This window comes from Lachnellula hyalina, assembly GCF_007821495.1.
Source record: "Lachnellula hyalina strain CBS 185.66 chromosome Unknown contig00064, whole genome shotgun sequence".
In the NCBI taxonomy this organism is placed as follows: Eukaryota; Fungi; Ascomycota; class Leotiomycetes; order Helotiales; family Lachnaceae; genus Lachnellula; species Lachnellula hyalina.
In genome coordinates this window covers 108,300-122,823 of record NW_022157178.1, presented here as the reverse complement: position 1 = coordinate 122,823, position 14,524 = coordinate 108,300, and the positions used below count along the sequence as shown (strand labels likewise).

The window sequence follows — 14,524 nt, the reverse complement described above, 5'->3', positions numbered from 1 at the left end:
TCTTGAGCATAAGTAAGCTCCCCCCAGTCGCGTGATTGTTACTTGTTACTCATTATGATTTATAGTTTCTTTTGATTACGGAATTGATTTCTTTATTCACTTGGTTGTACACTTTATACGGACGAGTTCTTGTTCCCGGATAAGCAATGGATTCGACAACTTCTCGACCTTGTTCAGCCGGCAACCCAGCTTCAGATACTGATAGAACATCAATGGGAGGCGTATCAGATGCGGTCAACCCCTTCGCAAAGGTATGCATCTTCATCTCTTCAGGTCATACGTCTATGATGAAACAATCTGGTAAAAGGTCCGACTGCTTCAAAGCTTTTGACGGTTCTGGTCTCCACACCTCTACTGTTGATGCCGAGATGCGAAGCCACTTAAGTGTAGGTTGACGACTCAAATAAACTGAAAAGACCTGAGACGCACAATTTTCCTCGAGATATTCGGTTTAAAATGGGCAGAACCTATTACTAATATGTGAATAGAGACACAGCTTGGAAGACTTCAATGACTCCAGCTCTATTACTACCGTATCTTCGTCTACCGGTAGCCGGAGCAAGCATCCTTGCCATGTTTGCAAAGAATGGGGCTCGAAATCCAAACCCTTAATTCAATGCTCTAGATGTAACGGGAAATGGCACCCGTGCTGCCATAAGCCGGAGATCCTAGATACGAAGTATGTCTACCTCGCTGTGTTCTCTCTAAGCCATCTTGCTTATAGACTATTAGGGCTGCAGACTTCATGTGCCAGCGTTGTCAAAAAAAGGAAGCGAATCATCCCTCAACCTCATCAGCGCCTAGCTTCGTGCCCCAAGAGCCTCGCCGTTGCGAGGGCCCGAACTGCAGAAATCAACCTCTACTAGAACCCATTGGAGGGAAGGTTTTATGCAAGTATCACGTCATAGAGCAAAGGCATAATCAACAGAAGCAGGTGCCAGCGGTGACGATGGCCGCGCCTATAAAGAAACCTTTTCACAAAGATAAGCTGTATAATATCAAGCCGGAAGACAGGCATCTGCTAAAGCGCAAACGGACATCGAGTATCAATCCAAGGGACTCTTTTGTACCAATGGTAGCCAGAAAAGAAGGCAGCAGCAGCAGGGCAAGCAATCGCAGGCTCGCAACACGTACTGCAACTCTGTCAGATGATGATGAGATACCAGATCTTGAGCCTTTAGAAGACAATATTGAAAGAGCGAACCAGGAGTCATCTGCTCCGAACGACAATCCTTCTGCCGAAGGTCTACCTACATTATCTACACCCAACCTATTTACACCTACAGTATCTACACCTCCACTGCTTACACCACCACTCCCTACACTACCCGCAGTAACCTCAGTTCTAAACGGCAAGGAAAAGGAGCCAGAAACCAACACCTCTGCCAACAGCCTATTCGAAACCTCAATCCCAGCCCCAGCCCCACACCCCAACTCCATCGCAGCGCGGAAGCGCGCCGAAGACTTCGACACCACCGACCTCGACTTCTGGACGGCAAAGCAGTCCGAGTCCCAACCCGAGGACGAGCCCACCGAAAAACAGCTCCTCGAATCCCAACTCTGGGGCCACATTGACCCGCGCGTCGTCTGGCCCGAAGAATACTCCGAGGAATGGTACACGGCTAAGCGCGCCGAAATCGACGCCCGTCCATCCCGCAAACAGCGATTCGGCAAGGTGCGTCGCCAGCTAGACGAAAGGCACTTCAGCGAGCACCAGCTGAGCGAGCTGGAGCGTTTTGCGGAGGAGTTTGGCGGGATTAAGTTTTCGGAGGATTTCAGACCCGCGGTTGGGGAGGCGGGTTGTCTGGTTATGGTTGAGCAGAATGATACCCTTGACCGGGTGACGGGGGAGGTTAGGCGTAAGAAGAAGAAGGATCTGAAGATCTATCGGGTGGGTAATTAGCGGAACGTTGGATGGAGGCCAGGCCGGGCTGTTGATAGTCAGAGGCTCTGTGATGATGGAGGGATGGTCCTTTCTTTGCCTTGCGAGTATTGCTCCCGGAACGGATACCCAAGCTACATTCACAATGTATGCTAGAACCCTTCCGCTTCCCCTAATACGCAAAGACTAAAACTCCTAGATCCCAATCACACCACTAACATCACCCATCTGCATCCCAATCCTAACATCATAAACCCCCTCCCCCCTCCCCTCTCCGCACCGATCTTCGGATCCGCGCCCCCCCGGTTCTTTTGAAATTAAAGGAAATGAAAAGACTGACTGACTAGCTGATTGTCCGAGTGAAGAAAATTCTATATAGGGATAAGTAGAGTAGAGGACTTATCTATACCTACCTACCCACTTAAGATACCTATGAACATACATGGCTCAAACGTTCATTTCAATCCCTCTTCTTAATTAAAATCCCCAATCTACTTTTCTTTCATAGAACCAGGATTAGGATGAAGATTATGTTTTATATGCATTGTATTGTCGTATTATAGATATCCCAGATCAACTCAATATATACAACCAGAACGGTCAGTGATTAATTACAAAACCGTTAAACGCCATGCTATGTCTGTGATCAGCCAACTATGAGTTAATCAATCATTGCTGCTGCCAACTAAAAGGCCTCGGACTCGGGGTCCCGGTACTCCTAGCTGGCGTATCAATATCCCTCCTTGCATTCCGCTGCTGTTGTTGGCTAGGTAAACCCTGCCAATCCATCCTCCTCCGATCTTCACCACTCAACTCAGCCAGTTCATGCGGCGCCTCCAACTCGAACCTCCCCACCGTACTCTCCTCCCTGGCCGCCAACTCCGCCATCAGCTCCTCGGCGCTCATCTCCACGTTGCCGTAATGGCTGGATCCGTACATCTCCGGCGTCTTCTCGCCCGGCGTATCGAGCTCATGCTTATACGCCGCTGGATATGGGTCCCCAAAGATGCCGAGATCGTTTTCATGTCCGTTCGAATTTGTGTTTCCGGCTGCCAGAGCAGCTTTGTGCTCTTGTTCTGCCTGTGCGGCGCGCTCGATGGCCTGCGCGAGCTCGGCGGATTTCTGTTCTGCTGCAGCGCGACGGCGGTGGCGGAGGAAAAACCAGACGCCGAATGCGAGGGCGGCGATGGCAGCCACGCCTGCTATTATTCCGCCTACGATGGCACCGATGCTGGTTTTTGTTGTCTTTTTTGCTGTTGCGCCGGGGATAGTAGTGCCATTGCCTGATGAGGTATCAGTCAGGTTCTTGGGGAGTATGTCAACGGTATGCTTGGCGGCGTTGAGCTCCCATTTGCGCTGCGAGACGGAGAAGTTGGAGCGCCCGTAGTCGACGGTTAGGTAGGCTTCTTGGAGGAAGACGCGGCCGAGCGTGTATTGGGTATCGTTGTCTGCGCGGTGTAGGGGAAAATAACGTTGTGTGGTGTTAACAAGGGGGTAGGAAACCTCGAGGTCAAATGCTGCGTAAGGAAATGTGATATTAATGCTGGCTGTGCCTGCGAGTGTGGGTGCGAGAGTGAAAGTAAGACTGGTGTTTTGCGTTTGCAATGCAGTGTGCTGTGTGTCGTTGACGAGATATAATTCTGTCGTCTCGTCGTATACAAGGCCAAAGGTGGACTCGAAAGCGGTGCATGCTTCGAGGGGGAGCCATATTTGCGAGACGGTGGTGTCAATGAGAGTCAGTATACCATTAGGGAGTAGTGATTCTCCACCGCTTCCGGTGATGGATTTGAGTCCGACTGTAAGATCCCTCGATTGATCGTAATAGAAAGGAAATGTAACACTGTTATCCTCAAACAGAGAATCATCGTATCCACCCAACGTCAAACTTCCCAGCACCTTGTTCAACCTATACTGTGCTCCAGCCGTATAGCTGTAGCTCAGACTCGGTATCTTCAAGTCCTCATACAATAGACTAAGATAGGAAGGCTGGGGATGATTGAAGTCGGAAAAATTTGTCGGCCTGGGGTTCAAGCCCAACATCCCGATATAATAATCCATCGTTTGTAATCCAGCAACAACCGTGTGATTCAACGTCGGTCCTCCGCTGCCTTGGAACCCCAACCCCACCGTGTCCCAACCAAATTGTCCTTCATCAGCCGCATAATTCGTTCCCAAGTTGGATTCGATATTTAAACCCCAGGGGCCGTTGTCCAACCAAGACGTGCTGGCCGAGATGTTGAAAGGAGAGCCGCGAGTCGTGGAACAATTAGAGGGGATATTAGAACCTTGACAGCCTTGAACTGCAACCACCCATGTTGATGTCGAAGCTGTCGATATCAGGACTCGAGTATCTTGCGCAGGTGAGCCGACCAAGATGGGAAATGAAGACCATGGTCCATCATTGCCTTCCCTATTCAAGCGGTCAGTTCCGCAGCGCGTAAAAGCAATCACAATCAAAACGCGATCACGATCAGACAAAACCCCAAACTCACCAGTACTGACTAGGTGCGATATCAAGAGCGGTAGGAGTCGTTGCTGCTGCGACGTTTGCAACAAGACATATCGTGATCCATAGCCACAGTGCTGCAGCGGTGTGAGGACCAACGTCTGGTGTTGTCCGCTTGGGCGCAGTCCAGATTTGGCGCATTCTAGCAAGCGAAAAGACAATTCATCTCTGGTTAAACGGTGTCCGTATACAACACGCACAACTTCAATATCGAACCTCACCAAACGAGCGACCGTATTGAAGATTGAAAGACAGAGGGACGAAAAGGGAAGACTGGACTGGACTGGACTGGACTGGACTAGAAGAAGGAAAGGAGTTTACGTGTAAAGGGCTGAAGGATTCTATTCCTCGAGGACCCCATGCATGAAAGCCAGCGGCACAGCACCAGGAAACGTGGAAATCCCAAGGCCCTACTTGTACGCACCGGCAGCAAACGACCCAGGCGCCTAAGGAAAGAGATTATTGGCTGATAATATTATTTTGGGGGAGAAGAGCAAGGGCCATCGTCCGTTCCCTTGGCTGTGTCTGTGCTCGAATCTCGATGCTTCAAACAAGCCAGACTTTTTAGACAGCACTAGAAAACTCTCCCTTTCCCCTCTCCCCTCTCTCCTTCTCCATCTCACTACATCTTTGTACGGTGCAGAGTACACACACAGCATATTCCTGTCCTCACGGGCAGTCTCCCAAAAGTGGTGTATTGGTGGGTCGATCTCACTCATTTGTTCCTGGGTCTCCACTTTAAATCTTAGAATAGGTAACGCGGGCGTTTAACTCTAAATTAAACTCTCAGCCCCCAACAGCGGCTACTGAAACCTCGGTAAGAAGGTACAGGATTGTATCACGATAGCCTGTGAATGCCGCTACATGTCTAGAAGGCTTGACCTCAGTTCTACCTTACCTTACTCCGTATAACACGTACAACCGCCAAGCGCTGACATACGGATCGCAGGTCTTGGATTCGAGGGTTCTTGCTTAACCCCACCAAGCCCCGCCTTCGGGACTCCTCCATGCCAAAGTATTCCTCAATGTTGGAGCCTCGGGTTGCTACAATACTTACGGCCTTCAAGTCGGACATCGTCTAACTGCTTCATGCATGCTATTTGATCTCATTTCAATGTTATCTTCTCTTAGCAGTCCCAAACCACCCATCTCTATACAGTATAATAGCCACCTTGCCATCACGCATGGCTGTGTAATTGTTGCACTCACCTAGTATTCCTTTATTTGATTCCTTCCGTGATTACACCCGGACAGTCTATCAATTCCTCATCTTCTCCAAAACACCACGCGGTGATGCCTTACGAGGAAGACCTTACCTACCGTTAATAAGACTCGAGCACCTGTCTGACGGCTTATCTTATAGCTAGATCCGACATCTCTCGAAATCCTCTCGCAGTTCCAGCTGGCGTCACAGCCAGGTTTAGCATCCTCTACTATCCCGCACCCGCACACCAAGCCCTCTCGAATACACCTCTACCAGCGTCTCAGAGTACTTCAAAGTAGGTAGGTATTGCACATACGAGTTCGACCTACCCACCTCAATGTCATCTCTGAAGACCTGTATTGGGCCCGGAATCAACACCAGGCCGTATACCGCCGTACCCTTCCAAGAACCACGGGATTCCCCCCTCTCGAGTGAAAATCAACTTGAACTTCAAACTCAAACATCCATCGCGCTTTCAACCTCCAACTGAAAATTGCAGATTCCAAACCACTACTTACTGTATACAGTCACGAACATTTGCATCGCAATGACGGGCATCCTAGGTATTATACCTACGCCTTTGAAACCAGGAAAAAAGACTGATTGAGTCTTACTTTATCGAATAATATCTTTCCTTATCTGTCCAACGTTACTGTAGAGTTCTAATCTATTTAATTTGGGTACTTTCGTTGCTTTCTTTTCTGGTTCCTTTCCTCTCCAATTGTTGCTTGGGGTACTTTTACTCATTCTGCCTTATTTTCCTTTCCTTTCCTTTCATTTCTCAGGCTGTACGTTACCTAGAGGTTATTTGTCTGTTGTAATTCCCAGGTTCTTCCATCGACGTGGACGATCTTCCATACGCGCCCTTCTCCCCTCCACTCTTCAGCACCACAGTAATACCGTAGATCCTCAACGTCAAAGTTGGACTCCATCTCGCCGAACCTGACTCGCTTTATGTTGTCTTGCGACGTCGCTCTTGGTTTGGTCGGCATACAAGTACTCCTGCTCCGACCTCAAGGGACCTGACTGCATTCTCTATACCTGGATGCGGCGGCATACTTGAAGCAGTTCATCGGCGAAGATCCAGATACCTCCGTATCTACAAATACGGACCTTGGAGGTAATTTGCCGCCACAAGCGGTGTATACTTAAAGTTTTCAAATGACGTGAAGCCGGCGCACCGCCAAGGCCAAATATTGCCTCTTCTAGGACTAGCTCCCCTCTTGGCCCAATCAAACTGCCGTCTTTGCTCCCGGCGGATTTATATCGGAATGGTCTTTGGCCTTAGGGCTGAATCAAGCTAGCTACCCGCCCCAGCAAGTACTTTCGCACCAATGGCAAGGCTGCTTGGTACCTGCACCGTGTTCCCGACCTTTCCTTTCCATCATCCATTCTTTCCTCCTGTTGCGATGACGGACTACAATACGGAGAGTATCCAGGTACGGAGTAGGTATATATATACATGAGTCGAGTATTCTCCACCGGCCATCATTAATTAATCCTTTACCCCACTCGCTCCCACTTCACCTGTTTGTTCCATTTCCCTTCAACTTTTCTTTCCTCAATTTCTACTGTTTCCTACCTCCCTAACCGTACCCCTCTTGCCTTCAATCTCAGCGAATCTATCTCAAACCCCCACTTTGCAGATTGGAGCTCATAGCTTGTACTTCGTGCTTTACTGTTTACTGCTTTACTGTCTACAAGAGCTATCAATGCCTCTCGACCTGGGTCGTCGTATCAAGGCGGGATGGCAATCTCTTGGTATCAATACCAAGATGGTATGTATAATGTTCAAGTAAGTACCGTTCCACCCCCCACCTCATGGGCCATAGCTACGCTTCTTCGCCCATGCTACTGAAGCATTGCTAGCTATCGACTAACCATTGATCACACAGAGGGTCTATACCGGTTGCAATCTCGCTGGGAATATATCAGAGCACTGCTGTATCTGAGGTCTACACTTCTTTGGGCTTCTTGGTGTCCATTATTGCTGTCGTCACTGTCAATATTTTACCCCGTGCAAAGTTAATTCAAATGACATTTACGATATGCTTCTTCACAGCTATAGCCATCCCGGTAACCATGCTCGCTACCTGGTCGGGATTACAAGCTCGTTTTAACACCGATCCCCACGGTTTGAATAAATACAACTCTTCACAAAGTGGTATGTAAAGACATGGCGCACAAAGACACCGGGATGCGGATGCTGACTGGTATACTTAGCAATTACTGGCGTCTGGCTTTTCGTTAATATCTTGCTAAGTAATAGCTTACAAGCGAGATATCCAGAACTTCTAATTCCGACCATTTTATACAACATCTTCGTCATTGTTCAATTTACGTCCTGCTCGCGATTTGACACATGGAAACAATGCTGGGATCTGATCTACCTCACCATAAGATGCTACTATACTGGTGTTGCCATTTCTTTTGTATCCGGAATACTTGTCTATCCTGTCACTTGCCGATCGGAAATTTTCGAGGTTCAAGAGAAGTATATCGAGGCCCTCCGCGACATGCTGGATGGGGTTTCAATATATCTGGGTCGCCTAGTTACGACACCAGCTATTACTCCTGCAAGTGCTGAAACCAGCATTGAAGGTGAAAAGGGACAACTTGAATGCGATGGTCCAGCTTTGCGCCAAAGGATGGCTTTAGTGAAGAGTCTGTATACCAAGATGCACCACGAGCTGGCTATGGCAAAAAGGGAGATTGCGTGGGGAAAGCTACGTGCGAAGGATATCACTGCCATCAGTGATCATTGCCGGAGAATCCTGATGCCTCTGTAAGTTCATCCCAGTCTACTTCTCTGCCTTGCCTTTCCTTATTGACCAACATACGGATCTGGAAATGAAAGCTGGCTGACGATAATCCAGGGGCGGTATGGCCAACCTTCCAGATATCCTTGGACGAATCACAGAAGATGGTGGATGGGTTCGGCACGAAGTTGTGCCCAATTCTGACGATAAAGACCAAAACTCCGAGTACAAAAGGTCATATGGACAAGAGGAATACGAGATAATATGGCAAAATTCCATCACCGCCCTGGTCGAATCTGCTACAGTCACTGTGGAAGCCATAAAAGATGGTCTTGAACATGCTGCTCTACAACTAGAAATCATACCCAGACCGGGGACTAGGTATTATTTCTGGTTGCCAGGTGTTAAAAGGACCGAGAAGACAGATATTGAAGCCGAGGGTGAGGTTATTAAGCCTGGAAGCCCGCAGTTTTCAAAACTCTTGAAGGATAAATTGGTTGAATTCTCGACACGGAGAGTCGAAGCCCTGACGGCCTGGGCGGACTGTAAAGGTCTTTCGGCAGCCCAGGTAGAGAAGTTACAAAGCATGGGTGATTTTGACATTGATGAAGATCCGGTCGATGGCCATGTTCGATTCCTAAAAGATCGCCGACAGCTGTATCTCATCCTCTACGTTCAATACATGGTAAGTAAAAAGCACAGAAGACATAAAGGGTCGTGATTACTTTTGGGACATAGCTGATATCAAGCACCAGATTTACACCACCGGTGTAGCTGTTTTGGAATTGTGCAAGTTTTCTGATACCATTGTTGCCGAGGGAATCCTATCGAGGAACCGTCTCATTGTCCCCTCCCTTCGAAGACTACGGAAATGGTTTGTCAGTGTTTGGGATACGAGAGAGGCAGCTTTGGCCGATGATGATCGACCTAGTTCAAATAAAGAGGCCAAATTGCTATATGGTGTTTCTAGGCGAAACACACGCAATATCGACCACCTTCCACCTAAAAATTCATTCGAAAGATTTGGAATTCACATACGAAAATTCCAAGAATTCCTCAAAGGACCGGAATTTAGTTTTGGTTTTAGATCAGCGTGGTGAGCAGCAATACTTTGTTTTTTAGGGTGTTTTTTATTGACTGGATATTCAGTGCAACTCTTTCTTGCGCTATTATTGCATATCTTCATCAAACCCAAGAGCTTTTTACTCACTACCGTCTCATTTGGTCGGTCATTATAGCAGCCATTGGCGCTAACATGTCGGCTGGACAATCCGGAGTATCATATGTGTTGAGAATCTTAGGTTCATTTGCAGCATTGATAATATGTTATGCTGTATGGTATATTCCTGATGGCAAGGTTGCGTAAGTTGCCACATCCATCTATACATTCAGATAGTTCATTTCACTGACAATCTTTCCTTTCTTTTATAGAGGTGTGATTGTCATCATGTGGTTTGCATCTTTCCTCCAGATGTACTTTATAATCAGATGGCCCCAGTACATCATCGGCTGGCTCGTCGTCTTCATCACCGAAGTCCTCTCGATCGGCTACGAGCTCCAAGTAAGCAAGATTGGTATTGTGGAGGCAGAATCCGGAGGAACCGATGTCTTCCCACCATACTACGTAGCAGCCATGCGCGTAGCCTGTGTGTTGTGGGGAACATGCGTATCGATTATCTTCACCTATTTCCCCTACCCCATCACCGCCCGAGGCATTCTCCGTAGAGACATGGCAAACATCATGCAGCTACTCGCCAATTACCATGCTGTGGTTCACAGCACTATCAAGACTCGACTACGTGGTAACGAGGGCGACGCGAATGATAAACATAGTCGCGGTCGTGTATTGTCACATATGCGGAAAGCAATGTTCAACAAGATAATGCTGTTCAACTCGACGGTCAATCATAACGTCTACCTTCAAAAATACGAACCTACTTTAGGCGGACGTTTTCCCGTGGCGGAATTCAAAGATATCGCGTCACAGCTCACTGTGTAAGTAATGTCAATTTTGCCCCACACTCCTCCCTCCCATATAGAGATGAATCCATATATATACAAGTCTTCCATAATTCCTAACCATCTCATCCAACAGCCTCCTCGACTACATATCCCTCCTCTCCTACGCGACCCAAGCCTGGGGCGCCGACGGCCTCGCCACCCAATACTTCCAGCAAACGCCCACGTCGCGCACCTGGCTCCTCGACCTCTCCCGCCTCATCGCGCCCCTCTCCCAGACCGAAGAAGGCGTCATATCTATCCTCAGCCAACTCTCCGCCGCCGTCGCCACAGGCCGTCCTCTGCCCCCGGGCACACTACCCCCCGCGCCCTACGCGCTCTCTAAACGCCTGCGCGAACTGGATCCAGAGGTCTTGCATATTAAACATATGCAGGAGTTTGGGTACTCGGCGTTTGCGGTCATGGAGGTCCTTACGGGTATGATTACGTTCCGCATTGGGGGGTTGGTGGAGAAGGTTGAGGCGTTGGTTGGGGTGGTTAGTTTTGATTTTCTGGACGAGGGGTTGGATGGTGATGATAGTGGGGGGGAAGGGGGGGAAGGATGAGTGAGTGAGTGAGTGAGTGAGTGAGTGAGTGAGTGAGTGAGTGAGTGAGTGAGCTTTATCAGGTTTATGGAGTTGGTGGTGTTATTCATGGGCGGAGTATGCGGTTGTCGGGTTATATTTATCATAGGTTTGATCTTGTCTTGTCTTGTATATCAATCATATGCAAGGTACAGTTTAAAGGTAAAAGGAAGCGGGCAAGCGGGAGGGCGTCTTGTATATATACCTAGCTAGCGGTGTTTAATCTATTCATTCACAATAACCTAGATATATATGCAAAGAGGCAGGATTCCTTCTCATCAGCGTTAATCGTTACTCGTTATTTATATCCATCCCAAACCCCACCCCACCAATCATCCTAACCCTAACCGAACTTAAAGCCCCTCTTCGGATCCCACGTCCCAGACGACGGCTGTCCCTGTCCCTGTCCCGCAGACCCCCCAAACTTAATCCCCATCTCAGGCGCCCACACACTGGGCGCAATCGGCGCAGGCGTAGTGCGTGTTGGAATCGGAGCCGGCATTTCCTCTCTCTGTTCCGGCGGAGGATAGCTCTGTGGCGCAGGCGGCGGGTTCGGGTTCGAAGAGCGCGTGTTGTAGGAACGCGGCATCGGCGCCGGCTGTAGATTCAACTGTCCCAAGGGCGGGAGGTTGAGTTCCTGTTCTAGCCTTAATGCCTCCTCGCGCCTCTCGTACACAAAGCCCTTTGCACCATCCCTGAACCGACCCAAGATCTTCGCGAGGTCGTTGTAGAATTTCCGTCCGCCTTCGAGGTCTTTTACTATTTCTAGGTATTTGGAATACCCGTTTTCCAGTTTGTTCAACGCTTGTTCGCGTTCTCGAGACCCGGAATCACCTTGCCGTGCTGCGACGAAAGCTGCATTGGCGGATTCGAGAGAGCGTATTAGTTGTTCTTGCTCTTCGGCTTCGGATTTCAGGGTTGAGAGGTCCGTGTCGTATTTTGATAGGCGTCTTTCAAAGAAATCTTCAAAGTGAGCTGGGACAACAGTCTGTGATGGGTATTCTCTCTCTAGCCTCGCTGCTTCTGCTAAGATACTGCTGTTGATGTCGTCCTTTTTGGCTTTTTCGCGCAGGGCTTCGATTTTGCGCCGTCGGCGCGATTCCAGGCGTGATATTTCATTTAAACTGTTTCGGAGTCGTGAGACTTCTGCTTCGAGATTTGGTGCAATGTCGACGCGGCGAGAGGAGGGGACAAAATTTCCGATGTCGCGGTCGGATGAGGAAAGGAGACGGAGCATGTCTTCGCAATCTCGAAATTTGGACTGGACCAAGGCATCACTGTTTGCTGCACTTTTCAAGTAAGCGTCAATTTCGCCAACTTGGGCGTAGAGCTTCTGGGCTGCTGCTTGTGAGGGGGCACGAGCCCAGCGGTCAGTGCCATACTTCATTAAGAGTCGTTCGTTCTCCGATGCTTCAGCTTGTAGTAGGTCGCGGCCTTCAACAAACATGGCTTCGTCAGATGACTTAAGTGTTGCCGTGTCGGAGAAGGATCGTTGGAGACGTGTGAGGGCATCTGTTTGGCGGATCTCTTCGGCGTGGGAGACGATGCTTGGTGGGAGGCCGAGCGGTTTCTCCAGGGCTTGGAGTGATCCAGGAAGGTTTAGTGATCGCAAAGTGTCATGGATCTTGGTTGTTAAGATCTCTAGCTCGTCGATAATATTGTTATTCACTAGGCGATCTCTTCGTTCTTCATAGATGCTAGCAGCAACATGTACCGCGAATGGTACAAGCTTAGCGAAAAGGGGTGGGCCAAATTCCTTGTCCTCTCCAATGAATGTAGATGGCTCCGAAATTTCTTTTGGAACTCTTGCAGCAGCCATAGTCGCTCGTTCTAAAGTCTTGAGCTCTGACTTGGGCGGTATGGGATCTAGATAGTTAGCAAAGTATTAGATGAGAACAATAGTGCTTACTAAGATAAATTAGATCATTGTCTTTCTCGGCTCTCTTTAGATCTTCCGTGACTTTATTTTTCAACCCATTCAAGTCTGCTAAGACCACCTTATTAAGGTAGCGAGCCTCCTTCAACGCATCATTGGCACAAGCAATACTATCTCTCAGCCTCGCAACTTCCTCCCCATATTTCCTCTTTTCCAAACAATCGCACGCCTGTCGATATTGTGCAGCTGCAGCAAAATGGTTGTGTTTGGCTGTTGCATGATGTATCCACTCGGAACTGATAGCTTCGCTTTTCACACCCCAATCTCCAGCCGCACCGTAGAAGTCCGAGACCTTGGCAGCTAGCTTTGCAATAGAAGCGTCTTTATATCCATCCATTACTGCCTTTTGCCAGAAGCATTCTTGTGCTTGAGCTAGCATAAGGTATTCTAGAGATTCAAGAGTAGAATCGTCCATGTCTTCCGGGGGAGTTGTGTCTCGCAGTTCGAGATGGACTTCTGTTCTCAGGTGAGAGAGAACTCCGGCGGCTAGACAGAAGTAGTTGGATGCTAATTTCAATCCTTCTGTTGTGCTGCGATTCGAGGAGACCGCCAGCTGGGAATAGAGGGCGGCGAGGTTGAAAAGGACGTTTGCTTGTTCGAATTTGAGATTGTTCTCTGATATTGGTCGATCGGTGTTATAGCCTAGCGCTGCGTACCAAGTGAAGTCTGCTCCAATCTGCTATTCTGTCAGCTTCTGAGAGTCCTTGGGAAAAGTGGAAGCATACGTCTATGGGGAATTTACCCCCCATCCAAGCAAGTTGCCCCGCATAGGCAGCTATCTTCTTGATGCCACTTTTATGCGGCTCCCGCACATTCACGGCATCTCTCCGCAGAGCATCAATGACCTCCAGGTCCTGCTTGAACATATCGGGGTGCTGGTCATATTTGCTAGAGATATATTGCTTGATTGCTGCGGAGAGGGCGAGGCTGGCTGTCTTGCGGAAGGGGAGAAAGAGGATGTTGCTGGAGAAGTTAGTATGGACATGGGTATGCTAGAGAAAGAAATAAGGCTTACTTGGACATTTTAGCCCGCGCACGTTTACGTGCCTGTTGCTCAACGCTTGGTGGTGTTCATACATCTCGGCGCTGAGACTTGCGATGACTTCATTATGCCTAATATGCAAGGCATCAGTCAAGGCCACAAATGGCATGAGCATATACGAGTCAGGTGATTGTGATCTAGGTATCAGCCTATCAGGTCAAACATCTTCACATGTTTCAAGTCCCCAGTTTCACCTCGTGGTACGGAGTAAGCACAGTTTTCATAAACGAGGTACGGTACAAGTCTTAAGTACGATTTATGTTTCTACTGTATCAAGCATGGATTATACAGTCTATTCTAAACCTCACGTTTCATATTCATCCCATCTACGAAGTAGAAGTACTTCGTAACCGATACTAAAAAATGGCACTACCTGTACGATATACCCATCCCATGATTCCCATCCCGTACCGGTAGACAAATGCCGACTCCTTTCACAAGACAAGCTTTCTCTTGGTTGCGTGTTCGTTCGTTCGTTACTCCATACAGTACCCGGTGCCAGCGGAAGGATCAAAAAGGGTTGCTCGGAGTACTCCACTCCCTACAAGGGTCCAGATGGTGCCAGTGGTGGGGCCCTCTCGGCGCTCCCTTGGCGCTTCCTCGTCAATCGGTT

At 48.7% G+C, this 14,524-nt stretch overlaps 3 protein-coding genes across 3 annotated transcripts; 1 reads left to right on the top strand and 2 right to left on the bottom strand.

Annotated features, from left to right (window-relative positions):
- Positions 1-2,551: 2,551 nt before the first annotated feature.
- Positions 2,552-4,529, bottom strand: LHYA1_G004158 (uncharacterized protein; the record flags this gene model as incomplete). Its single annotated transcript, XM_031149120.1, has 2 exons — positions 2,552-4,383; positions 4,484-4,529. The coding sequence occupies 2 exons, from the start codon at positions 4,527-4,529 to the stop codon at positions 2,552-2,554; spliced, it is 1,878 nt and encodes a 625-aa protein (XP_031005458.1).
- Positions 4,530-7,304: 2,775 nt separating this feature from the next.
- On the top strand, positions 7,305-10,915 carry LHYA1_G004157 (Uncharacterized protein; the record flags this gene model as incomplete). The annotated part of the gene is made up of 8 exons (XM_031149119.1): positions 7,305-7,387; positions 7,488-7,756; positions 7,816-8,377; positions 8,469-9,036; positions 9,107-9,447; positions 9,501-9,713; positions 9,783-10,346; positions 10,447-10,915. 8 exons carry the CDS (start codon positions 7,305-7,307, stop codon positions 10,913-10,915), a joined length of 3,069 nt encoding a protein of 1,022 aa, XP_031005465.1.
- Positions 10,916-11,276: 361 nt separating this feature from the next.
- Positions 11,277-13,892, bottom strand: palA (pH-response regulator protein; the record flags this gene model as incomplete). The annotated part of the gene is made up of 4 exons (XM_031149118.1): positions 11,277-12,799; positions 12,843-13,545; positions 13,595-13,832; positions 13,885-13,892. The coding sequence occupies 4 exons, from the start codon at positions 13,890-13,892 to the stop codon at positions 11,277-11,279; spliced, it is 2,472 nt and encodes an 823-aa protein (XP_031005464.1).
- Between the last annotated feature and the right edge of the window lie 632 nt (positions 13,893-14,524).